A 26,652-nucleotide genomic window follows, 5' to 3' on the forward strand; every position below is an offset into this window, starting at 1 on the left:
AATTTCAAACTAGCATAGCGTTCTATTATGTCGTCAGCCATAATCACCACCAGAATCACCGAGAAAATTGAAGCGAAAAAATCAAAGAGCCGTCGAGACGGCAGCCAAACCCTACTTTCTAGAGAGAAAACCCTTTCTTTCGAGGGAGAAGGAACTTTGTAGTATGTATATTTATATCCTATTTTTGGATTGAAATCATTTTGGTGAAATATAATTTTTTTTATATAATTTTTGTATTGAAATAAGTGATCAATTATTAATGTTGACTCATAAATTCGAAAATCCTGGATCCGCCACTGGTATGTAATACTTATATAATATTTGCGTTTGGTAAGTGTAACAATAACAATTAAAAAAAATGGTGGGAATAGTATGGTTTTCTTTCAAGATTAATATCTAACTTGAAATTAATAGAAAAAGAAAATTTATTATTTAGAAAATTGTAAATTGCCCATGATTGGAGAGAGGAAATGATTTTAGTTTATTTTTATCTTCTATTTTCAAGGGAAAAAAATCACGAAAGAAAAGAAAATTCCAGAATCCTCGGTGATATCTATGGAGGCGCACCTTGAGAACGCCGCAAAGAAGGGAGATGTAGGGTTCCTCAAGGAAGCACGAAACAAAGAACTGGATGATGGCAACTATTTTGCTGGGCAAAACTCTAGTGGAGACAATATCCTTCACATAGCAATCAGATCAGAGCAATATGAATTTATAGAACAAGTCACAAAGAAGTTGTTGCCAAGATCAATAATTGATAAGCTGATAAATCAGAGGAACAACCAGGGCGAAACCGTATTTCATGTTGCAGCTGAGGTTGGCAACATCCACATTTTCAAGCTGCTCTTTGAATTTGATGAAAGTGGGAAGTTTGATATAAAAAATTCAAATGGCAACACACCCTCACAGGTTGCACTTTTAAATAGCAAGCTTGACTTGTTCGATGATGATTTACTTATAACGGAATACGTGGCTGTTGATGAGGATTTGATAGAAATGCTGGTAAGAAAAGACAGTAGTGTGGCATGTTGGCATGACGAAGGAGGTTTGACCCCGCTGCATAGAGCTGCTTTCATCACCAATATTTATAAGCTCAGAGTCATCAAATTGATACTTGAATGCTGCCCGGAGTCTGCAAAGGAGGTTGATAAAAACTCTGGCAAAACCATCTTACATTTCTTGATAAATAGGATATCTACCTATCAACAAGCCAAAGAGCTGCTGCGAATTCCAGGAATTAGTCTCCTTAAGGATGTCAAGGATAATCAAAGAAACACACCGTTAGATTTAGCTTGGAAATCCAACTTTAAAATGGCGCGACTTCTACTTGATTCCTCCAGTAATTCATCTCACATTCGACAACTAACTCATTTTGATCAGGTTAGCTGCCTTTTCCCGAGTATTATTGTTTCAATATTGCAAAACCTCTTTTTTCTTTCTCGAAATAAAAGTAATTGTCCAAGTTATTATTATTATTTTTTTTTATTAAATTATTGGTATAATTGTGTTAATATTAAAAATTAGAGCTTATACTTGAATTATTACTCTGTCCGTATTTTGATAAGTATTACACTTTGACTGGGACGTATAATTACATAATTTAATTGACTTAGATAAAATAAGAGATGAGTGGGATAGTTGCAATATTAAAAAAATTGTAAAAAAAAGATAATGAAGTTAATAATTTATTGAAAAGTGATGAATGTGAGACGAAATAAATTTGGGTGGAGTTTATAATTTATTGAAAAGTAATGAATGTGATAGGGAAATATTATATCAAATTAAGCCTCCGTTTTAATATGATAGTCCCATATGGAATCAATCACATAAAATAAGTAAAGGAGAATATTTGGAATCTAGCATTAAAGTAAAAAAAAAAAAAAAATCATAAATAGTTTTGCATTCTTTATTTAGAGTCATGTCATTAATTCACAATCAATTAATCTAACAAATCAGAATTTAATAGGTATAAAATAGGAAATAAAAAGTAAGTTAAAAGTGGAATACATTCAATATGAATAGATCTTTTTGAAACGCACAAAATAGTATATGGGACTAACAAATTGAAACGGAGGGAGTATAACTTTTTGCCAAAAAAAAAGGATATGTAACACATATTAAACATATAGTCAATGTGTAAAACTTATTAAACCTCGGATCGGAAGAAGTAGTCTAAATTGAAAATGGATGGAATGATGATAATAACTTGTACAATGCAGATGAAAAAGAAGAAAAAGAGGGCATTGGAAGAATATGGAGTAATCGACGGTGTAAATATCCAGTTTTTAAAGGAGAAAATATCGAAGTTTGGAATAAACTTTTTGTCATCTCGAGATTCCCAAAAAAGAAATGTGCTTCATAATTTGATGCGATTAGAACGGAGAACTCCTATCGAATATGATGAATATTTGGATTTCATCATACAAGTTGTTGATACACATCCGATACTTAGTGCTCAAACAGACAACAATGGGGACACTCCAATTCATACTCTCATGCAAAATTCTCATGATACAAAGATTAATCGTTGCATTGACCAATCATTAGCTGATTATGACAACGATAATGTTACCTATACATTATTGACTAAATCATCTCTTCCATTTGAGTTGCTAGTACCATGTGTGTTTTCTTTTAGTAGGGCTAAAGATCAAGGTGAAGCCTATGCCTACGCCAATGCCGAAAAAACAAAAGAAGAGTGTGGTTGTCATTTTAAGTATGATATGCCATTGTTGGTACAGAACATACAAGGAAATACACCTCTTCATGAAGCACTCAAAGCAAACCATATCCTACCTGCTTTGTTATTAATAAGATTTTATTCGTCGACTAGCAGAAAAGCTTTTGGATTGACTAACAAACGTAAAGAAACACTTCTCCATCTTCTAGTAGAAAGCTCCTTGGCGGGTAAGTATCAATTCCAATCTCTGGCCCATTAATATTCTTCAAATATATACCTGTTTAAAGTCCATTGTGTGTGTGTGTGTTTTTTTTTTTTTTTTTACCACGAACTAAATTCATAAGATTTATTTGTCATTTTTGGTTGTCTAGAAACTATCTCTTCTTACTGTTTAAGTGTGTAGCCAGACAAGCCACCAAGACGTCTGCCACGCCGCACAACTTTAACCAAAAATCTCTTAGTTACCCTGCAAAAATCCATCACTTTCTGTGCTCCACAACCTTAAAGTCGTAATCTCCTTTGCTATCCACCACAAAACAAATGACTTTCCATTTTGGTACTCCGTACAAAAGTGATGTTTAATTAGTTGGTACCAATCTTAATATCAAATTCGACTTGTTGTCAATCAATATTGGAATTCAATTAGTGCCAACACTACACAAATTTGTACCAAAATACATCTTTATTGATACCAATTAGTTTAAACTTTGTTGGTGACTATACTTCTTTATCTGTATTCTGTACCCAATTTGTACTAATAATACGCCATGTAAATTTTTACTCATTTGGTAGGCTTATCTTAGATATATAAGATTCGAATCCTAGTGTAATTGGAAATGTGAAATCGCTTACCTTATCCACCTACTTGGTATTTACTAGATTATCGATGTATGAACATAATAGAGATTGGATCGACCAGTAGATTATCATAGCATTTTTTCAAGTTCTTGTGATCTTTTGTTTACTATGAGATTTTTGTTGTTGTTTTTTTTTTTGTTTTTTTTTTAAATCGTTATTAAAATTTATTAATTAAGTTAAACTCTAGATTTAGCCACATGTAATGAGTGATAAATTTTTTATCTAAGATTTTGTATATTTATTGCGATTCGTTATATATTTTGATGAATACTTAAAACCATTAGATTATTTTTTTTATTTTTTTATTTAATTTAAACACTATCCAATTGTTAAATGTTTTTTTATTAGGGAAATTCTCAATAAAATCCCTTTACTATTATTTATTTTTTTATTTTTTTCCCGATTATCATTGATAGTCTTGAATTTTTACATTTTTTACAACTGCGACCTTAATGATGATTTTCAGTCAAATTTTTGTTAAGTCTAAATAACTACTTAACCAAGTTTAACTATTTCTATTTTCGAAAAAAAAAAACCACATATAAATATCCCAAAAACCCCACAAATTTATATACCAATATATGGGTCATTTGGTTGGAGTTTTTAAATTGGATTGGAAGAGAGTTAAAATTCATTCTATCCATTTCGTTGTTCGGTTTTGGTGGATGGTGGACCAGTGGTTATCCTAGGTCGAAGGTTTCATGGATGGGAATTTGGTGAGTGGCCAGTTTTGTAGTGGGTTCATGGCCAGTCACCAAGTGAAACCCACAAAAAAAAAAAAAAAAAAAACCCACGAAACCGGCCACCCGCCAAAGGGCGTGTTCGACGTTAGGTTTTGAGTAGCTTTTAGGTAGCTTTTAGTGGTTTGACTTAGTCAAACCACTACTCAACAAAAAATGTGAGTGCTTGACAAAGTAGTGGTTAGGGTAGCTTTTAGTGGTGGAGGTACCTTTTGTGAAAAGTTAGAAACATTAGCTTTTGAAATTAGAGGTAGCTTTTCAAGTAGCTGTTGAAAATTTAATCTATAGTTTTAAAAATAAAAAATTGATTTTTATATTTAACAGCTAGTCAACCACTACTTTACCGAACACTCATATCTAAATTATTTATCTTCACAGCTAACAGCTTGTTGACAGCTAACAGCTACCTCCACAGCTACAGCTACCTTCATAGCTATATTTTGCCGAACACGCACAAAACCTCACCCAATAAATCTCCACCCGCGACAAATCAAGGTATTAATCTTTGATCAAAGAGAATACGAAGGCTATTAGTGTTAATCTTTGAGGAGAGAGAAAATCAAGGCCTAATAAATCTTGATTGAAGAAGAAGAGGGGAATGAAAATGCAAATGGGTTGTGGTGGTTTTAGTTCTTTGTTTAGAATAAAGTTATATTTAACATTATTTTAACGGAAAATCATCAAAAGCATAGGACTATCAAATCAAAGATAATTGGGATAAAAATGGCTACAATTGAATGAAAAAAAAAAACCAATAGTAGAAGGTTACTATTATGAACTTTTCCTTTTTATTATTATATTTTATTTTTACTTATGTGGCACTTTAATTTTAACTCTTAGCTTTCATATGTTAATTTTGGTTGTGTAGTGATTGAATTATATAGTTATGTTATACTCTTTGTACCCCAAATATTGCAACAGGGAATGGGACATAGATTTTAAGAACAACATAGAGATAGAAAGGAGTAAACATAAGGATCCATGTGATGCGGAGAGAAAAAAGAGAAAGCATGTGCAAATAGAGAAATAATATAATATGTATAAAACTTTCTTTTTTTTGAAGGTATATATAAAATTTTATAAAATGGTAACTATTGTAATATTTGTGGAACGGAGGAAGTAAATAACAAGCTTCTTTTTCCATTGATAAAAGTTAATAATTTTCTATGTGGCGCTCTAAATAATATGTCTCGACAATGTTTTCGTATTATATATTTACTAGGTTAGGTCCCGTGCCATGCACTGTATATTTTAATTTTCATTATTAAATTAGCATTATATTTAATAAAAAACATTTTTAAAACTATTGTGAACAAGTTTTTACCAAAATATAGTTATTTTCTTCTTATTTCATGTCTTTACAAAAATTTAAATATTGAATATCATGTCAAAGAGTTGATTAGTACTTTAGTCAAATAAATGAGTATTTTAACATTATGTTGAGTGACTCGGTAATTATATAGCGGCCGATTATCATCTTAACGGTCGGTAAAATCATGTGCTAATATTTCATTTTACCTTCTGATCTGACGTCCGTCGTTAATATTGATCACTAAAAAAACTCGTTTTTTGTAGTGAAGTTTGAACGTATCTGTAATTTTAAATTTTTAAAGACAAAATTGATTTATCCTTTTTTTTTTTCATTTTATTAATCAAAGAAGTATTTATAAATAATTCATATATAGGCTTTATTTTTCCTAATTCAGTAATTATTATTGTCAAGTATACGAAGTAATTATATGTTGCCAAATCACATACTTATAGTAGTTGCATATCCATCTATAGAATGTAAATGATCTTTACTTATTTTATACAGTTAACTATGACAATTATTGTTGAATATCATAATTTCCTAAAATATAAAAGTTTTATAAAATGATTTTTTTTTTAAGAAAAAAAGGCTAAGGACATAGCAGAAATTGACACGTGTCATTGCATCCCGTGCCTGCAGGGTGATCTGAATAATATGTAAAAGTATGTGATATCTTGATTTTTTAATTGTAGCTTCTAATACACATAGGCAAAATATCTGAACAGTATACTATTTTATTGTTGTAAAATAGGTCACAAATTATTTTAAGAATATGATTTTTGGTTTATAGTTTTCCAAATTTTAATTTGTAAGATTTGTGAAATCTTTTTATTTTAAATATAATATATATTACATATTAATTATATGGAATATGTATATAAAATAATACTCCGTATTATTCTTGTAAATAATTTTTTTCATTAATCAATAGATTTTTTTGAAAAAAATTATATAACTAAGGATACACGAGGTGACATGTATCATTGCTGGTATGTCTTTCGGTATATAGTTATTAATTGATTGATATTGTTTTATCTACTTTAATTTGTATTAATTAATTAGAGTATATGGTTATTATTTTGCATTTTGGGCCTAATCAAACAAGGTGGATTCAGTGCAGTGGCCCTATTATGCGATAGAGGAAGTATATGATAAAAATGTGGAGGCGGCAATCAGCCAAGATCAGGATGGCCTAACCCCGATACTAAGAGCGGTTCAAGCAGGTCACATTGAAACAGTTAAGATATTGGATGATCTTAACCAAAAAGCATCGAAAATTGTTGACAATAATGGCAAGACACTCTGGCACATGTTAGTAAACCAGCCATCATACAAGACACAAGAATTTGTTGATGACATTGGAGAAAAACATCATTTGATAGATTTATTGAAAATCCAAGACAAGGAGGGGAAAACCCCATTACATCTGGCGCTTGAATCTCGACGCTTTACAAATGCTAGTCTTTTCTTGAAGTGTTCATTTGATGAATGGTCACCTGCAGAAAAATTGGGTTGGCTGAAGAAACTTCTAGAAATAAAGGATGGAAATGGTATCACTTCGGGCGATCAATTAGCGTCTATACTGGATCTTCCGCAAGATGTAAGTACATTTATACTACTACGTATATGTTATTTTAACCTATTGGTGTGATATTTAAATATAATCCATCTATAATGTGATAATTAAACAAGACATAGGAATTACACAAGTTACTTGGTATCTAGTTTTATTTGCTCCAAAATCTATTAACTATTATTAAAAAAGAAAATTGATAACATCATCCACATCTCAAACAGCATATGTGTCACTCTCTCATAAAAAACTTTCCCGCCTAATGTACTTATGAAGTCATATATCTTTTTTTTTTTTAGGATTTGGTTATTCATTTCAATCTTTTGACTATGTCAATCAATAAATAAAATTCTTTTTTGGTTGGAATAAATAAATTGATATTGAGCTAAAACATTTTAGGTGATTACGATATTTTTTTTAGGTTTTACTTTTATTTAAGCGTGTGTTTTTACTAAGGAATTGTGCAAGCAACTTAGCTATGAAGTCATGTACTAATAATATGGATTTTTGTTATACAAAAATTAACTAATTTATAAGTATGCACATAGTTTAATTAGATCAGATTGACTTTCATTTTTATATTTTATTACTCTTATTAATTTATGATGAAAGATACTCTATGTTTCAATGATCTAATTTAAAAGTATGTATGGGAAAATAATAGAAACAATTTATTTCATTTTTAATAAATTTTTTTAATTTGTGCATCGGAAGGGTCTAATCTAGTTTATCTCCTAAAAATAAAAAATCAAAATACTGTTACTTAATTTTTCTTCATATTTCTTTTTATTGACGACATTTTTATGGAAAATAACTATATTGACTTCATATTTATATTAACATCAAAAGATTTGTGGTAGCTAGTAATCTATAATAATACTAATGTAAAATGATTTTCTAGTACATATTAGTAAAATGGATTAAATTTATAATAGAAAAAACGTCACTTATTATATTATATCAAATTAACATTAAGTATCAAAAGTTTTAACTTTATGACACATTATTAATCATAAATTTGCATGAATTAACAATTTTGATTTGTTTAATTAAGTATATTATTTTCTAATTAAAAAAAACAAAATCCATATTTTATCAATAAGATTATGCTAAAATAAACAACAAGAATGACTTATTTCACTTCCTTTTAAAATTAAAAAAAAAATAAAAATCATACACAATTGTTTCATTCTCTATCCTTTTATTTTATTAAAATAAACTTTCATATGTTGTTTGTCACATCATGTGGCTAACCACATATTTTTTTCTTGAAATGATCGGGGTTATTTGGTCAGTCATGGGTTACTCACTCGATCAAGGGTTACTCACTCGATCAAGGGTTATTCGGTCATTACTTGGTCAGAGGTTACTTACTCAATCAAAGGTTACTTAGTAAAGGGTTAGTTACTCGGTCAGTCATGGTTACTCGTGTGTTAGCTTAGCTGGTCACACTAACCACACACAAAAGTTGTTGTTTTATTAATCACTTATTTATGAAAAAAAAATTCTCTTTACTTACGCACATTTTTTTTTTTTTACTCATAATGCATATAAAATACCTCAGTTACCTAATATATTAAATATACAATATTAGATATATGAACAATACACAATTCTTTAACTCAATGTTGTTAGATTAAGGGTCTGTTCTCTTTAGCTTAATTTCAGTTCCTAATTTCCTTCTCTCATAAAATATTCAATCAGTTCATTAATGCTCGATCAATTCAGTAAACCAGAACAGGCCCTAACATTAGAAATTTACAAATCTTTCTTACATTTTTTACAATATAATTTTTAACAAATTTAGGAAATAATTATCTAGCTTTATTTTGAGCAATTTCCCTAATTAATGCAAAAATATTAACTAATATCTTATAAAAGTCATTTTAAAAACTATTTGTCACATACCGTCCATGTAGGCTCGATTTCAAGGTTCGGTATTTGCTAGTATAAAATAGCCAATAATGTTAGTGGTTTTATACAAACACATAATGAACCTTGGAACCGTACCTATATGGACGATATTGTGAGAAATAGTTTTTAAGCCGGATTTGGTGTTAATAAAAATATATATTATGAAAATAGTGCTCTCTTGAAAATGGTATTCACAAAGTAGTGTACATATAGGATTGGAAAATACAAAGCTAGGAATTAAAACTTAATGGATAGAAAATGATTGAAGAGATAATTATTTCTAATAAAATCCTAATAAATACGTACACAATATAGGTGTACATCAAGTTCTTCACTCCCTCTTTTTAATAATTAGAAACCTATTTCTTTTTTATTATGCGAGTAATAAATGTTAGAAATAGGATTATAATATAAAACGGAGGGAGTATCATGAACACTTACAATATCCTGATCTCTATAGCCTTGAGCATTAATAATTAATGCTACTGTATTTTAATAATGTAGTAAAAATTGATACAATAATCACTAACCAAGAATATGGACCATGAATACAAAGTATTATACATGCTTAATTAAAAATGTCTAGTATTTTTGTATACATGCATTTTTACAGCTCATGTAGTTAGAGCTCGCCCCTGGTTCAAAAGATCTTGGGATGAATTCTCATCAATCATCCGTCCTAGTAGCTCTCTAACATGGACAAAAAAATAAAAATAAAAAAAAATAATGGATGTTTTGACTTCGAGTCTAAGCTAAGTGCAAGTGCAAGTGTAAGTGGGGCATGTCTGACAAATTCCACTTGCAAAATCTAATTAACCAACATTATATGAGTATAATTAGGCAACATGTACGGATAATATTCATTTTAGGTTAAATTTTACAATACCAATTTTATACTCCGTACAGTCCGTAGTACCCATAGAAATCTCAGTCATAAAAAAGGAAAACATACCTGATTAGTACAGACAGAGCGGTAGTGATATCGTATGTAGATTGATTGTACTTGTTGATTTTGCTGTTTCTAACATTATGTCTGGAAAAATGGTGACGTGAAACCTTAAGAGGACTAGTTTTGAATAGACTCCATTTTTCAAAATTTGTGGGTTTTTTTTTTTTTTTTTTTTTTTTTTTTTTTTTTTTTTTTAACAACTATGTAGACTTTTTAAATGAAGCAATATTATATGTTTAGGTTATTTTCTAGGGTAATGCTATATATGCAACCCTAAGGGATGATATAAGCATTTAATATACTCCTTTTTAGTATTAAGTTGGGAATTTATCGACAATTTACGAGTAAATTGATGTAATAAATGTTTATATATTGTCAAGCTTCTTATATGCAACTCTTAGGGCTGCATACATCTTTTTCCTATTTTCTAATTGACACTACTTTGAGAACTATTTTTAAGTGAACACTATTTTCATAATTAATTTATATTTGGGAAATTCTCAACGGTAACCCCCCAACTTTTGCTACGCACCAATGGTAAACTCCCCTTTTTTTTAGTATACAAAATGACCTTAGTTAAAAAATTCTTGTCACTCATAACCTAATTTCATTAAATATTAACTATAGTTAGATTTATATTAATTTTTTTTTTTTTTTAAAATTAACCCTAACCACCAAAAATCAACCACCAACTGCCCATCCACCATCTGCCAGCCACCATCTCCCTTCCGGCATACCATTCCAAGTCCTCCGATCTCCGGCGATGCTACCCACCCAGACTCCCCCGACCGCCACTGATGATGCGCCAACTCCACCTCAAACACCGCCACAACCCTTCTTCCCTCTCCTCCTTCTCACCGTCACCACCACTAGATCACCGATCTCGGAAGCCCGATCACCCCCAGACCGATGAACCCAAACACGAATTAGATTTTGTAGATCGAACAAGGAGCGATCGCTTCAATGGAATGAGCGCTTGGAAGGGTCTTGCGGTGGCTCTGCTGTGGAATGAGTGCGACGGTGGCTGTTGTGGTCGAATTGGAGGTGCTGGTGGTTAATTTGGCGGCTGCCGGTGGTTGTCTCATGGGAATCAGTTGTTTGTCTGCTGTGTGAAGGAGTTATTGCGCTGGGGTTGTGCGGTGATGGGTTGAAGGTGGAGGTAGGGAGGTGGTTGGTTGCAGGCTATTGTGCGAGGGAGTTGTTCTGCTGGGGTTCGGCGGTTTGGGTGTGAGGTCGATGTTTCAGATGAGGGGGTTGGGTGGGAGGTAGATCCGATGAGGGTGGAGATGGTGCTGGCTAGATCTGGTGGGGATGAGGGTGGAGGTGGTGGTTGGGTTGGTGGTTTTTCTTTTTAGTTTTTTTTTTTCCAAAGCTAACCATAGTTAGGTTTTTTTTAATTAATTAACTCTCATTAATGTTATAAGTGAGATAAGTTTTTTAATTGGGGTCATTTTGTATAATAAAAAAAGGAGAGGTTACCATTGGTGCGTAGCAAAAGTTGGGGGTTACCGTTGAGAATTTCCCTTTATATTTTAACTTCACTTTGTCAAATGTTTCAAATTAAATGATGTTCAAATATTAATACCTATATGTTCAAATATTATTTTTTAATATTTTATAATCGAATGTTCAAATATTATTTTTTAATATTTTATAATCGAATGTATTATTTCAAAACATTGGGCCAGTGTAAGGTGCACTTGGACTGTATAAACCTACATATAGAGACTTTTTTTTTTCCTTCAGAGTATTGTTGACATTTTACAAAGGTGTTTGTAGTAAATTTGATTCTCCTTTAAACCTAGCTACCCATAATCATAGGAAATAGTTAATTTAATAATAAGAGAAATGAAAATGATGTATACTGTACATTATTAATCGACTCATTCCATAATATTTATATAGGCTATTATAAGGAAATTTTGACAATTACCACCTTCTGTTATGTCCATTTTAGCAATTACTACCTTCTATTTTTTTTTTTTTTTTTGAAAATTACCACCTTCTATTTTAAAAAACATCAAAAGTTACCACCTTCTTGTCTTCCAACTACCACATGACGTCATTTTGGGCATATTCTTTCCCTTCCCTCACATTTCTCATTCCTATTTGGATTCTCATCTCCCCTTTCACTTTTTTTCCCCCAAACCACCAATAATTGTTTGTCAATTTTGATTTGGAGGAGTGAATTGAAGTGTTTTTGATTGGTTGGGGAAAAAAAAAGTGAAAGGGGTGATGGGAATCGAGTTAGGAATGAGAAATGTGAGGGAAATAGGGAGGAAAGGGAAAGAATGGGCCCAAAATGACGTCATGTGGTAGTTGGGAGACAAGAAGGTGGTAACTTTTGGTGTTTTTGAAAATAGAAGGCGGTAATTTTCAAAAAAAAAAAAATAGAAGGTGGTAGTTGCTAAAATGGACATAACAGAAGGTGGTAATTGTCAAATTTTTCCTATTACAATTGTAAGTATATAACAGCATTTGTTCATTAGTACTTTTTACATTAACATTGTGATTTATAAATCGTGCATGGAAACTATAATACTCCCCCCATCCCATAATATAAATCTTGTTTGTGTTTTTCCACGGTTTTTAAGAAATAAGAGGAGAAAGTGGATAAAGTACATTATTCCCTCCATTTTTTTGAAGTGTTACACTTTGACCGGCACATAGTTTTAGGCAACTTAATTGAATTAAATAAAATAAGAGGTAAGTGGGGTAGTTGGAAAAATAAAAAATCGTAAAAGAAAGATAATAGTGGGGTTAATATTTTATAGAAAAGTAATGAATGTGAGAGAAAAGATATAATAATAAAAAAAGTACTAGTGGGTTTGGATGGGGACCTTGAGAGGAGAGAGATATAATATTATAATGTAGTTTTTTGCCAAAAAAAGAAGTGTAACACTTATTAAAACACGGAGGGAGTAATTATATATAAAAGTGAAAAATATGACCATAGACAAAAGTTAGAGAGAGAAAGTGAAAAAAAGTATAAAGCATGTGCAAAATTCAAGGGTAATTAGGAAGTATAATGAATAAAGTTAAAAAAAAGTGAGGGCGTATAGGTCTTTACATACTATAAAAAAATAGAAACATGAACAACATTTTGGATCTCCAAATTAGAAAAATAGGAACTATATTATGAAACGGAGGAAGGATATACCAAGATTTTATTTTAAAGATTTTTAATTAGATACTTCATAATTGAAAGTAGAAAGGTACTGATTTGCTTTTAAGGTTGGTTTGGTATCCAAATAATTAAAGTCAATGTGATTACTACCCTTTAATTAAATAATAATTTACTTTGACCCTTTAAGTAGGATGGCTAAAGTAGTTAGAGCTTTTCTCCATCCTCCTTGCTCTCTAAACACCAATAAAAAAAACTATGACCCTTTACAGAGCCACCCCCCCCCCCCCCCAAAAAAAAAAAAAAAAAAAAAAAAAAAAAAAATTACTCGTGCTACATTAGACGCCGGTTGTGGGCGTTGAGAGTTACCTGTTAAAATTATAATGAGAGAAACAAAACTGATTTTATTAAATAGCATATGGAATAACAACCTAAAGCTAATAATTAGGAGTATGATCTTATCTAACTAACCTAGTAACCTACTATGCATGACTCCAGTAACAGTAACAAACTAACAATGACTAACTTCCTACGTAATTAATTAGCCACTAACCCTTTGCTCCTTAAAAACTCTTAACTTATCAAGGATATTTAACAAATTAACCTAAAGAATAGCTAGTTACTTTGAATCAATCCAACAATATCAACATTATTTTTGGTATTTCTGAGATTTTTAGTTGCAACTTTAGGGTATTATTTGAGAGATATAAAACATTCTAAAGTTGCAACTGAAAAAAATCCAAGGTAGTATATGGAATTATCATGCATAACACTTGCACTTATTCATAGCTTTATTTATTTATTTATTTATTACATACGGTATTTCTTTGATCATTTATCTAAAAGAATAACTCGGATCAATTTTATTTGATGCAGTTGGAAAATCTTTTCACTGAGAATCCTGTAGAATTGATGGGTTACCGAAGTGTTTATGGTATTTCTACGGTAGAGATGAAAGACTATGTGAACATGATGGGTGTAATAGCAGCACTTTTGACAACAATAACTTTTACAGCAGCATTTACCGTTCCTGGTGGAGCAGTCCAAGATGATAAAGATGTCAAAGATAAACATGATGTGGGGACTCCACTTCTTGTAAATGCGGTAGCTTTCCAAACTTTTATGTTCTTTGACATATTGACAATGTGCCTATCAACAATGGTCTTATTCTGTCTTCTTTGGATCTTGGCTACTGGAAGTAAACGTAAATCGGTGATATTAATGGATTTTAGCATCCTATTGCTCTTGATATCATTCTACACAACTCTTTTATCTTTTATAGCAGGAGTGTATGTTACAATCATTCATGTTAAGCCCTGGATCGCCATCTACACTTTGGTAATGTGCTCTTCGTTGATGCTGCTTATGCAAAAATATCTTATCATCAGGTTTCTCGGACCTATTGGTCCAATTGTGACTTCTACCACTCGTAAATATGCTCGACATCTTCGTCATCTTGAATTGTGTAAGAAAGTGAAAAATATGGTTTGTTATGCCTCTAACTCCTTTTGATTCTGCTCTCCTCATCACGAATGAGCAGTCAGACCATTCGATCCTAAATGTAATTTATAGTATATATATACATGTTTATGCTACTTGTTTTTATTCAGGATTGTATAAGTTTGTATTCCTCGACACTACTTTTTAGCATATAAATTTGTAACTTGTTATAATTGCTTGTTGTAATCTTAATGCTAGATGCATGGCTTAATGTTACGATCACATTGCCACTACATTCTAGAAATAGGCCATTTTCCGACGGACCCCAAATTCTGTCGAAACTTTGATTTTCCAAGGGAATATATTCCATCAGATTATTCCGATGGAACGAGCTATTTGCGATGAAATTGCTGTCGGAAATTAGTACTTCCGAATGAATAATCCGTCAGAGATTTGTTTTCGACGGAATATTTCGTTGGAGATTTGTTTCCGACGAAAGTACAATTTTTCGACTTAAATTAATTTTGTCAGAAACTTTCGACTTAACAAAAAGGGCTCAGGTTATGCTTTAATTCAAAACATAAAAGAAAGGAGAATAAAGAAACCGAGAGAGAGAGAGAGAGAGAGAGAGAGAGAGAGGAGAAAGCGAGACTTCAAGCACCGCCATCGCCACCCCGGTTCAACGCTGCCCCCTTGTGAGTCCTTGTCCACCGCTTAATAACTCATCAACCTTTGGTCTTTTTTTTATTCCTCTAAACCCTAACTACCACTACCTACATCCCTTTGTTGTGCATGCAGCCTCCACCCTCTTCCCTCGCCGCAACCAGAACCACCACCAGCTTACAACCTCCCCCGCTGTGCTGCCGGTAAGTCTCGCCCTTTTTTTAAAATTTTAATTTTAAATTTAAATTAATTAATTATATATTAATTTTAAAAAACAACCACCGCCTTGCAGCCACCACAAATGCCTCCTCCACCAAGGTTTCTAGGAAGCCACCACTGACGCCTCCTATACCCTTGGTGAGTTCTTTGACTCTTTTTCCCTTACTTTTAATTCAATTTTAAGTTGTTTAATTAATTAAAAACCCTAATTTAGTTTAGGAAAAATGGAAATTAAAAATCCAACCTTTGCGCGGTCTGACAAAAAAAATCCAAACTTTCATTAATCTCAAAAAAATCCAACCTTTATACCACACCTTCTCCAAAAGATCTATTTGACCTTTAACCTGTTAAACAGGTTATTATTATTATTTTTTTTTTAATTCTCTTAATTTCCCTTCTCACTCCTCTTTCTCTCTCCTCTCTCCTAATAAACAAAAACAACCCACCAATCCACCAACTCCGCCACCACAACAACAAATTACAAAACCGGAAACAACCCCCACAACCCACCACAAAATGGAAACAACCCCCAACAACCCACCACAAAACCCGCGGCGCCACCCTCCTGCTGCTCTGAAACCCAACCCCGATCCCAAAATACACCTCTAGTGATTTTCCCTCTCCTCTATGTACCACCGATTTTGATTTTGATTCTTGGGTGGTCGGTTTCTTGGGTGATCGGTTTCAAAGCCCTCAAAGGTTGTTTGTGGGGGCGGGTATGTATTTTCGTGCTGGTTTGGTTTCATGGGTTGGGTGGTCGTGTTTCATGGGTTGGGTGGAAAAGGGTATCTATTTTTTTTTTCTTTTTCTTTTAATGTTTTTTGTTTTTTAATAATTAAAAAGAAGACTACTAAGATTGATTTTGATGAAATCAATCATGTATTCAACCTAAAATGGCAGAGAACCATACTATCCTACTGGCCGTGTGTGTTGGTGAGTGGGCGTCGGAATTGGTGGCTGGGCGTCGGAATTGGTGGCTGGGCGTGTATGTTGGTGGCAGGGGAAGGTGGAAGGTGGTGGCGGTGTGCATTGGGTTCGTGTGTAGGCTGTGCGTTTTTGTTGGTGGCGCACGCATTGGGTTCCGATGGGCGGTGGGCACGCAGGGGAGGGAAGGTGGTGGTGGTGGTGGAAAAGGGTATCTATTTTTTTTTTCTTTTTCTTTTAATTTTTTTTGTTTTTTAATAATTAAAAAGATAATTGACCTATTATTAGCTGACACGTGGCATATAACCTACAATCAGTCATCAATAGGTAATGGATCTTTAGATGAAGGTGGGGTATAAAGGTTGGATTTTTGTGAGATTAACTAAAGGTTGGATTTTTATTGTCAAACCGCGCAAAGGTTGGATTTTTAATTTCCATTTTTCCTTTAGTTTATAAATTTAAATTATTTATAGGATTTGTAGATTTAGTTGGTTTAATTGTAAAAAAAATGGAAAGAATAATCCCACCTTTAGCACATATGCTCAAAATAATTCTACCTTTGTTACATCTGCTCAAAATAATCCCACCTCTAGATTCATGGACAAGGATTCAATCAGAGCACTTCTGCACTGTAAACTTGTAATACTATAAGACCAAAGTGTTGAGAAGATACATATAGTGACAAATTTAATGAGTTGAGCAGATAGATATGCAAAAAAAAAAAAAAAAAAAAAAAAAAAAAGAATAAAAAAACTTTAAAAAAAAAATGTAACATACCCTAATCCAAAGAGCTGAGCAATCAAAATTTGTAAGGAGCCATTTATGCGCATTCATGCAAAATGAGTCAGCTTCTTCAACACCATCAAGATAGTGGCGAAATTCAGGACATATACAAGCACTTCCAGGATAGGCACCATCAATATGAAACCAAATTCCATTACTCTATTGACATTTTAAACAAGAAAACTTCTGAAGATATTAAGATTGAAACAAGCCTAGTAAAATTTAATTACAAGACTAGTAAAATTTTATTTTAAACTCATGTACCATTCCGAACTCTGAGAATTACTAGTTACTTAGTCATTTCAGTATTTAGGATTTTAGCTGAATACATACCTTAGCAATCTTTCATAAAGCAAGCAATGGATCAACTGCAGTTTGTTGCCCTTGATGTTTTGATGATAACACAAGACAAACAAGTAAACTGATGAATTTTGTGAATCTTGCAGTTTGTTTATAAGTCATAGGATTCACTCAAGGCTAAGGCAAACGAAGAGCTAAAAGTTCAAGGGATCAGCTGAAGAGTTCCTGAAAAGGAACTGGAGCTTCGGAGGAGAAGCTAAGGAAAGATGACTCGGAGAAGAGACTTCTTAGAGAAGCATAAAGTCTGAAGTATTTTTCTATTTTAGATTTTATGTAAGTAAAAGATAATTAGGATTAATGCTAAGTGGAATGCATTTGAAAAAGGATAATTATTGACTTGCTAAAATATAGGAGAAGTTATTTGAGAAAATATTTTCTGTTTTTATCTTTTAAACGCTGAGGAGCTATCTTTTGGAAAAATATCTTTGCAAAATTAATTCTCCTAAACTTGCGCTACTGGTTGTTTGATTTAGTCTTCTCCACTTACGAAAATACTGCTTCCTTAAGAATTAAACGTGTCCTGGTTTCTAAGACACGATTAAGAGTTTTGTAAGTGGTGTTGAGTAGTGGAGTTGATATGAAACAGTGGTGGCGCAAGTGGTGGAGATTATGGCGTTTTCTTCAAGCAACATTTTCCTATAAATATCGAAGTTATTTTCTGAATAACTTCACCTGGCTCAAACACTTTTATCTATCTTTCTTATTTAAAGTCAAGAGTCACATTCCACTTAAGTATTTTTCTTAATTACTTTCACTAGAAATTTGTCATTGAGTTGTAATTTGGGAATTGGGAGTTTGAGTGAACTCTTAGAGAAGTTAGAAGAGAAAGAGAGAGAAGAGAATAGAGAAGAGAAGAGCAGTAAGTAGTGGGACTTGCTGCTGGGTACTTCAAGTTCGTAGAGGAACTTGAAGTCTGATTCTTTAGCCTGTAATAGGTGGTTTGCCCTGTTATAGTGGAGAATCTTTCCTGAAATCCCAAGTGGTCGTGGTTTTTCCTCTTGTTAGGGCCAAGAGGTTTTCCACGTAAAATCTCTTTGTGTTCACTTCTAGTTCTTGTAGCTTAATAGTTTTCAATTCCGCAAAAAGTTACCTCAATTCTCTTAAACTACAATTCACCCCCCCTCTTGTAGCATTCTTCTAAAGTAACAATTGGTATCAGAGCCTAATCCTCTCGAAATCAGGACACCCTGAAGAGGAGAATCTTGGCACAAGATGAATACTCATGAAAAGCTAGAAGAAGGGTACTCTACGCAACGACCTCCTATGTTCAATGGGAAATTCTATACCTATTGGAAGAACAGAATAGAGATCTTCATCAAAGCAGAGAATTACCAAGTCTGGAGAGTTATCGAAGTAGGAGACTTCGAGGTAACTAAAACCAATGCTCAAAATGAGGTAATTCCTAAACCTATGTCTGAATATGAGAAAGAAGACTTTGATAAAATGGAAATTAATGCAATGGCTGTGAAATTACTTCACTGTGGACTTGGACCACATGAACACAATCGTGTTATGGGGTGCAAGAACGCAAAGGAAATTTGAGATCTCCTTCAATTAACTCATGAAGGAACTAATGAAGTGAAACGTTCTAAAATTGATTTACTCATGTCTAAATATCAACGTTTTGAGATGCAACCCAAAGAATCTATCCAAGAAATGCTTACTAGATTTACTAACATTATTAATGAACTAGTTTCTCTTGGTAGAAAAATTCCTACTGATGAGCAGGTTAGAAAGGTGTTGAGAAGTCTTCCTCAAGACGAGCGTTGGAGAGCTAAGGTGACAGCCCTCCAAGAAACAAAGGACTTCACAACGTTTAACATTGAACAACTTGCTGGTTCCCTCATGACACATGAGCTTCATCTAGGAACCAGTAACAGTGAAGGAATCAAGAACAAAGGGCTGGCTCTGAAAGCTGATCAGGAGGAATCTGAAGTAGATAAAGAAGAAGCAGCTATGCTAGTAAGGAGATTCAAGAGCTAGAATGTTCAACAGGAACGGAAGGAACTCCAGCAATTTTCAAAAGAAATCTTCTAACTCCAAACCAGACTATGGATGTCACAAGTGTGGATCAACTGACCACTTCATCAGAGACTGTCCTCAATGGGAGACTGAGAAAGGAAAAGGGAATTACAAAGAACAAGGAAAAGAGAAATACAAGACTCCTTTCTCAAAAACCGATGTCAAGAAGGCTATGATTGCTGCTTGGGGAGACTCTGAAAGCGAAGAAGATGAAGATAAACCTGAAGAGGAAACTGCCAATCTCTGCTTGATGGTAAAGTCGGATGACAGACGAGCATACCTCAAGGAACTTGAAAAGGAGGTAAGTGAAAGTAATTTTGATAATGCTAAACTTAGATCCTTGCCTTAAGATGCTTTGATTGATCTTATTGCTGAAATGGAAATAAATCTAAGAGATGAGTGCATGCAAAGGAATGAATGTCAAAAGACTCTTCAAATCTGGAAAGATCATAGTACATGGCTGGAATTAGCAAGGAATGATATCCAAACCAGATTCGGAGAGCTACATGACAAATATCTCTTATTATCTGAAATGCTTGAAAATGTTAAAAAGGAAAATGTCATGTTAAATGTCGAGCTTTCACAGTTTAAACTTGTTAATGCTGATTCTAGTAGTTCCTCTGATGATTCCATGCTGAAATTCAATGCTGATTTTGAAAAACTCAAGCTAGATCTTGAGAATTTAAAAACTGACAAAGATAAACTGGAAAAAGAACTACAAGGTAGAAAGAATAGAATCATTGATCCAAAAGCTACCCCAAAATGGATTAAAGATGCTCAAGTCAAGAGAACTGAAGGACTTGGGTATGAGTCCAAAAGGAAAGGGAAACAGAAAAAATATGTATACCTTCCAAGTAGCAAAGTATGTACTTTCTGTGGAAAGACAGGATACTTACACTTTGACTGTAGAAAGAAACTGGAACATGATAAAAGAAATGTTAAGCAAGTATGGATAAAGAAAACTGATATTGCCTCAACATCAAAGGAACCCAAGGATCCCGGGGTTCCTGAAACTAACGCCTAAGTTTTCTTGCAGGTCCTAGTGAGGGGGAACAACCTATGGTACCTCGATAGTGGTTGTTCAAAGCATATGACTGGAGACAAATCAAAATTCCTTTCACTAGAGACCTATCCAGGAGGAACTGTGACTTTCGGAGACAACAAGAAAGGAGAAATCATTGCTAAAGGAAATATTGGAAAGTCATCCTCCCATGCAATTGAAAATGTGTTCCTGGTCGAGGGATTGATGCACAATTTACTTAGCATATCGCAATTTTGTGATAAAGGAAATTCGGTAAGCTTTACTTCTGATGAATGCCATATCTTCAATAACATTTCAGGGAAGGTTATTCTAAAAGGAACGAGAAGAGGAAATACCTATGTGGTTGACCTTGACTCAATCTCAAAGAATAACCTCACATGCTTGAGTGTTATTGAAGATGATTCTCTACTTTGGCACAGACGCTTTGGACATGCTAGTTACGCTTTAATTGATAAACTCAGGTCAAAGGACTTTGTTGTAGGATTACCCTCTATCAAGTTCCTGAATGATAAAATCTGTGATGCCTGTGTAAAAGGAAAGCATGTCCGAAGTTCCTTTAGATCTAAAAGGATGGTCAGTACCACTAAGCCATTAGAATTAATTCATATGGATTTGTGTGGTCCCATGAGAGTCCAAAGTAGGAGTGACAAGAAATATGTGTTAGTTATAGTTGATGATTACTCTAGATTTACTTGGGTGATTTTTCTAACAAGTAAAGATGAGACTTTTGATGAATTTGTAGCATTTGCCAAACATGTGCAGAAAACAAGTGGATTTTCTATAATCCATCTACGATCTGACCATGGTACAGAGTTCGAAAATTCAAAGTTTGATGAGGTTTGTAGGGAACAAGGTATAAATCATAATTTCTCTGCTCCTAGGACTCCTCAACAGAATGGTGGTTGAAAGGAAGAATCGAACGCTGGAAGATATGGCAAGAACAATGTTGATAGCGAGCTCCCTTCCAAGGAACTTCTGGGCTGAAGCTGTCAACACCGCATGCTACATAATCAACAGAGTAACCATCAGAGCCATAACTAACAAAACTCCCTATGAACTGTTCAAAGGGAGGAAGCTAAATATCTCTCATCTCAGGTCGTTTGGATGCAAATGCTTTGTTCACAACAATGGGAAGCGGAGCTTGGGAAAGTTTGATGAGAGAAGTGAAGAGGCCATATTCCTTGGCTATGCCTCAAACAGCAAAGCTTATAGAGTCTACAACAAGAACTCCTTGTGTGTCGAAGAAAGCATTCATATAATATTTGATGAAACTAATTCTCTTATGAATGTGCAGGAACATGACAATGATGATTTTGAAATTGGATTAGTCAGGAACAGGGATGAAGATGAAGAAATCTTCAAGCAAACCAGAGAAGAGCAAAAAGATCCAAATGAAGGAACTACTGAAAATCCTCAGGAAGGAAATCAAGAAACCCAAGATGATGAAGGGCAGAACAATGAAGAACAAATTCCTGAAGAACAAGAAGCAGAAGAAGAAGATGGAAATGCAAATCAAGAAACTCCTCAAATCGGAGTCCCAGTAAGAGAATTCCATCCTAAACCCTTCAAATATCAAGGATCTCATCCCACTAATCTAATAATCAGTGACATAGGCAGAGGAACTCAGACCAGATCACATATGAGGAACTTCTGCGCCTTTAATGCATTTCTCTCCATAATGGAACCCCGAAATTTTCAGGAAGCCTTAGAAGATGTTGATTGGATTGTAGCCATGTAAGAGGAACTGAACGAGTTCGAAAGGAACAAAGTTTGGCATCTTGAAGTCAAACCCAAAGAGAAGAAAATGATTGGTCTCAAGTGGGTATTCAGGAACAAGCTAGATGAATATGGAACTATCGTGAGGAACAAAGCTCGTTTGGTTGTAAAGGGATACAATCAACAGGAAGGTATTGATTTCGAAGAAACCTTTGCTCCTGTAGCTAGGTTAGAAGCTATTAGAATTTTAATTTCTTTTGCTTCTTACATGGGTTTCAAACTTTACCAAATGGATGTGAAATGTGCTTTTCTTAATGGTTACTTGATGGAGGATGTATATGTAGAACAACCTCCTGGTTTTGAAAATCCTAAATTTCCAAATCATGTGTTTAAGCTTGACAAAGCTCTTTATGGTCTTAAGCAAGCCCCAAGAGCCTGGTATGAAAGGCTCTTCAAGTTCCTTTTGCAAAATGATTTTAAACGAGAAAAAGTTGATAAAACTTTGTTTTTGAAATCAAAAGGAACTGATCTTTTAGTTATACAAATATATGTAGATGATATTATTTTTGGTGCAACTAACGATGTCTTGTGCAAGTACTTCGCTGATCTCATGAGTGGTGAATTTGAAATGAGCATGATGGGGGAATTGAACTTCTTCTTTGGTCTACAAATCAAACAGACAGAGAAAGGAATCTCAATTATTCATCAACAAAAATACATCAAGGAACTCCTGAAAAGGTACAACCTTGATCAAGCAAAAACAAATCACACTCCAATGGGAACCGGCACAAGATTGGATGATGATCCATCAGGAACTAGTGTGGATCAAAAGATGTACAGAGGTATGATAGGTTCCTTGCTATACTTAACTGCTAGTAGACCTGACATTGCATTCAGTGTTGGACTATGTGCCAGGTTTCAGTCAAATCCTAAGGAATCTCACCTCACTGCTGTAAAAAGGATACTGAGATACTTGAAAGGAACTGACGAGTTATGTATCTTTTATCCTAGAAGTGATTCTTTTGAACTGAAAGGTTTTGCAGATGCAGACTATGCAGGAGACTTAGTCAATCGAAAAAGTACATCAAGTATGGTCCAGTTCCTAGGGCCATGCTTAGTCTCATGGGGTTCTAAAAAACAGAACACTGTAGCTTTATCTACTGCTGAAGCAGAATATGTAGATGCTGCTGCTTGTTGCTCTCAAGTGTTAAAACAACAACTCAGAGATTTTGGTATGAAATTCGATTGCATTCCCATTTTCTGTGATAAAACAAGTGCAATCTGTATCTCTAAAGATCCAGTACATCACTCTCGTGTTAAGCATATTCATATTAGACATCATTTCTTAAAGGATAATGCTGAGAAAGGCTTAATTAAATTAGAATTTTGTGAAACAACTAATCAAATTGCTGATATCTTGACTAAACCTTTAAACAGAGAAAGACATGAGATGATGAGGAAGGAGCTTGGAATGATTAAGTTGTGTTAAGGAAAAAGCCTTGATGTTCCCTCAGGTAAAATCTCCAAACTAATGTACATTTTATCTCACACAAATACAATATGTTTAATTACATAGATATGGCAGATGAATTAAGCATGTATGTTCAAAGTTGTGCATAAATGTATGATATTTCTTGAAATCCTTGACTGATGGCATGAGCTATGTTGACTTGTTCCGTGCATTAATTTGTATATTCACACGTTTATCCTTTCAACAATCTTAATCGTTTTGATAATTTTCTTTTATTTTTTTATCTTTATCTATCAAACACGGTTTATCTGATGAATACATTTAATATTCATCCACTTCTGTTGAAATAATCCCTTTACATGCTAAATTCATTTCATATTATAGAGTTATCTTTTATTTACCCAAGGCTATAAATGCAAGTGACGTATCATCATAATTCACCTCACCTATCCTATACTTTGAAGCGACACCTCGCAAATTACTTCAGTATAGAAGGTGATGGGAAGTTCAGGAAAATTTACACCGCTCAAATCAATTGTACCCTTTTCTACAAAGAGCCACATTCATACTCACCCATGGACATCTCACGAAAACCCCAAACCCTAGAAACCGATCAAGCCTCTGCTGACAAAATCAAAGAAATTACCACAGATAAATCCTCAGAAACTCTCCACCAACTTCTTCTCGAATATCCTCCATCTCCAAATTCTTCAAAAATGGAAGAGGAACCAGCTCAGCAGCACAAAGAAGAAGAGATCGAGGAATTGGGGGTCTCCTACAAGCATAAGACAACAGCTATCAAACGACTTGAGGACAATGCTACACATTTCGTGTCTGGTTTGAGCCTCAACCTTCCATGGTGTAAAGCGAGTAAGTTCAGTGAATTCCTTGAGTTAATTGAATTTCAGAATTGGACTTTTCTGTTAAGTGAATGTTTTAATAAGCCTTTGTATGCTGCTGCTCTGAAAGATTTTCATGCATCTTTTTCTTGTGAGAAAGGAAAAATTACATGCAAAGTGTTAGGAACTTCAATTGAATTTGATGCTGAATATTTAGGGGAGTTATTTGAAGTTCCTAATGCTGGTTATGAGTTGTATTTCAAAGGTTCTGTGCAGAAACCTCTTCCTAACATTTCTATTGAGTCAATTATTGAACATTTTCAAGGAAACCCTAAAGCCACCTATGTCAATCACAATAACTTCAATCCTCTCCAAAAATTGCTGTTTTAAATCGTACACAATGACATTGTACCAAGAACCCAGAAAAGAGATTCAACCAACAAGCTTGATTGTATCTTCATGTATTGCCTTGAACACAAAATCCAAATCAACTTTCCATCTATCATGATTCAGCACCTAGCCCATTGCGTACCCAGAAATTGGAAAATTGGGTATGGTAATCTCCTCACCACCATCTTTGAGAGCTTTAAAATTGACCTCACTAAGTGTGAGCCTCTGTTCCTACAAAATAACCAGTATGTTCAGAAAACATTCTTTGAAAATAGAGGTCTGCATGTGGTTTGTGGTCATTTAGAGGTGTTGCCTGCAGAAGAAGAAGAAAAGGCAAAAGTTGAGGGGGAAGCATCAGTAACAAAAGGTGTTGAAAGTAGAAAGCCAAAGGAGAAAAAGAGAGAGAGAGAGAGAAAGAGTCAGAAAGTGAAGTCCAGGAGGAGGAAGTATTGGAGACAGGGGGAAGAAAAAGAAAGAGTCTGAGACTGTCAAAAAGGAAAGAAAAAGAGCTTGAGCCAGTTCTCATTGATCTAGGGGAACAGGACATTGTGAAAGAACCAGCAGTTCCTACTCCTCCAGAGTCACCCAAGTCAGAACCTAAGGAAACTGGGTTCCCTGAGATGAGTTCTCCAGCTATGTTGAATGAAGCTGTCACTCTTGAACTTCAAGAGATTAAGAAGATGCTGAAGGATGCTGTCTCAGAAGTGAAGACAAATTCTAAGAGGATGGATTCTTTGGAAAGGGATGTCTCAAGCTGTGCTGGTGATGCCAAGTCACTACTTCTTCAAGTTGCTCAAGCCAGAGATGAAGCTATCAAGCAGGTTGTTGAGAAGATTGCTGCCAAGCTTGATGATCTGACTGCTGAAGAAATCTGATCCTGTTCTCTGCCCTACCAGCCTTTTATGATGTTACTGTGTTTCTCTTGTTATGCCTGAACAATTTCCTTTTATTTTGGGTCTGTAAAATTAAAACAGGGATTATGTTTTTTAAAACTTGTGGATTTGATGCACTTTTGGCCGATGTTTTCATTGGTCTTGGATGATGGTTTATCTATATATTTTGTGCATATTCTCTGCTTTGCATTGCTTATATGATCTCTGCCTTATCCTTAGGCCATGTTATGGTGTTGTGTTTGAGATAATTTGCTATATACATTATGTTTTTGATAATGCCAAAAGGGGGAAAGTATACAGGCAAACTACTTACACACTTATCATCCATCTCTCCTTCAAAGTTTTGTGTCTCTGGATTTTCAGTGTCTCTCTGGATTTTCAGTAAGGTATAAAACTTGTCTTTTCATAGTACTTTTAAGTTCTTTTATTCTCTGCTCTAATATGTTTGCCTTGTTTGTCATCATCAAAAAGGGGGAATATTGTTGCCCTTGATGTTTTGATGATAACACAAGACAAACAAGTAAACTGATGAATTTTGTGAGTCTTGAAGTTTGTTTATAAGTCATAGTATTCACTCAAGGCTAAGGCAAACGAAGAGCTAAAAGTTCAAGGGATCAGCTGAAGAGTTCCTGAAAAGGAACTGGAGCTTCGGAGCAGAAGCTAAGGAAAGAAGACTCGGAGAAGAGACTTCTTAGAGAAGCATAAAGTCTGAAGTATTTTTCTATTTTAGATTTTATGTA

At 33.9% G+C, this 26,652-nt stretch overlaps 1 protein-coding gene across 1 annotated transcript; it reads left to right on the forward strand.

The window, feature by feature from the left end:
- Positions 1–548: 548 nt before the first annotated feature.
- LOC145616294 (uncharacterized) lies at positions 549–14,778 on the forward strand. Its single transcript, XM_081670997.1, has 4 exons — positions 549–1,380; positions 2,220–2,907; positions 6,706–7,190; positions 14,027–14,778. The coding sequence occupies exons 1-4, from the start codon at positions 556–558 to the stop codon at positions 14,660–14,662; spliced, it is 2,634 nt and encodes an 877-aa protein (XP_081527123.1). The 5' UTR covers positions 549–555; the 3' UTR covers positions 14,663–14,778.
- The last annotated feature ends 11,874 nt before the right edge of the window (positions 14,779–26,652 follow it).

This window comes from Chenopodium album, chromosome 3 (assembly GCF_948465745.1).
Source record: "Chenopodium album chromosome 3, dcCheAlbu1.1, whole genome shotgun sequence".
Classification (NCBI taxonomy): domain Eukaryota; kingdom Viridiplantae; phylum Streptophyta; class Magnoliopsida; order Caryophyllales; family Amaranthaceae; genus Chenopodium; species Chenopodium album.

Excerpts from the sequence above, each read along its gene's own strand:
- LOC145616294 (XM_081670997.1), top strand. The coding sequence starts at position 556 with ATGGAGGCGCACCTTGAGAACGCCGCAAAGAAGGGAGATGTAGGGTTC. Across the intron at positions 1,381-2,219 it reads AACTAACTCATTTTGATCAG|ATGAAAAAGAAGAAAAAGAG; the intron begins GTTAGCTGCCTT and ends TGTACAATGCAG. Across the intron at positions 7,191-14,026 it reads TACTGGATCTTCCGCAAGAT|TTGGAAAATCTTTTCACTGA; the intron begins GTAAGTACATTT and ends TATTTGATGCAG.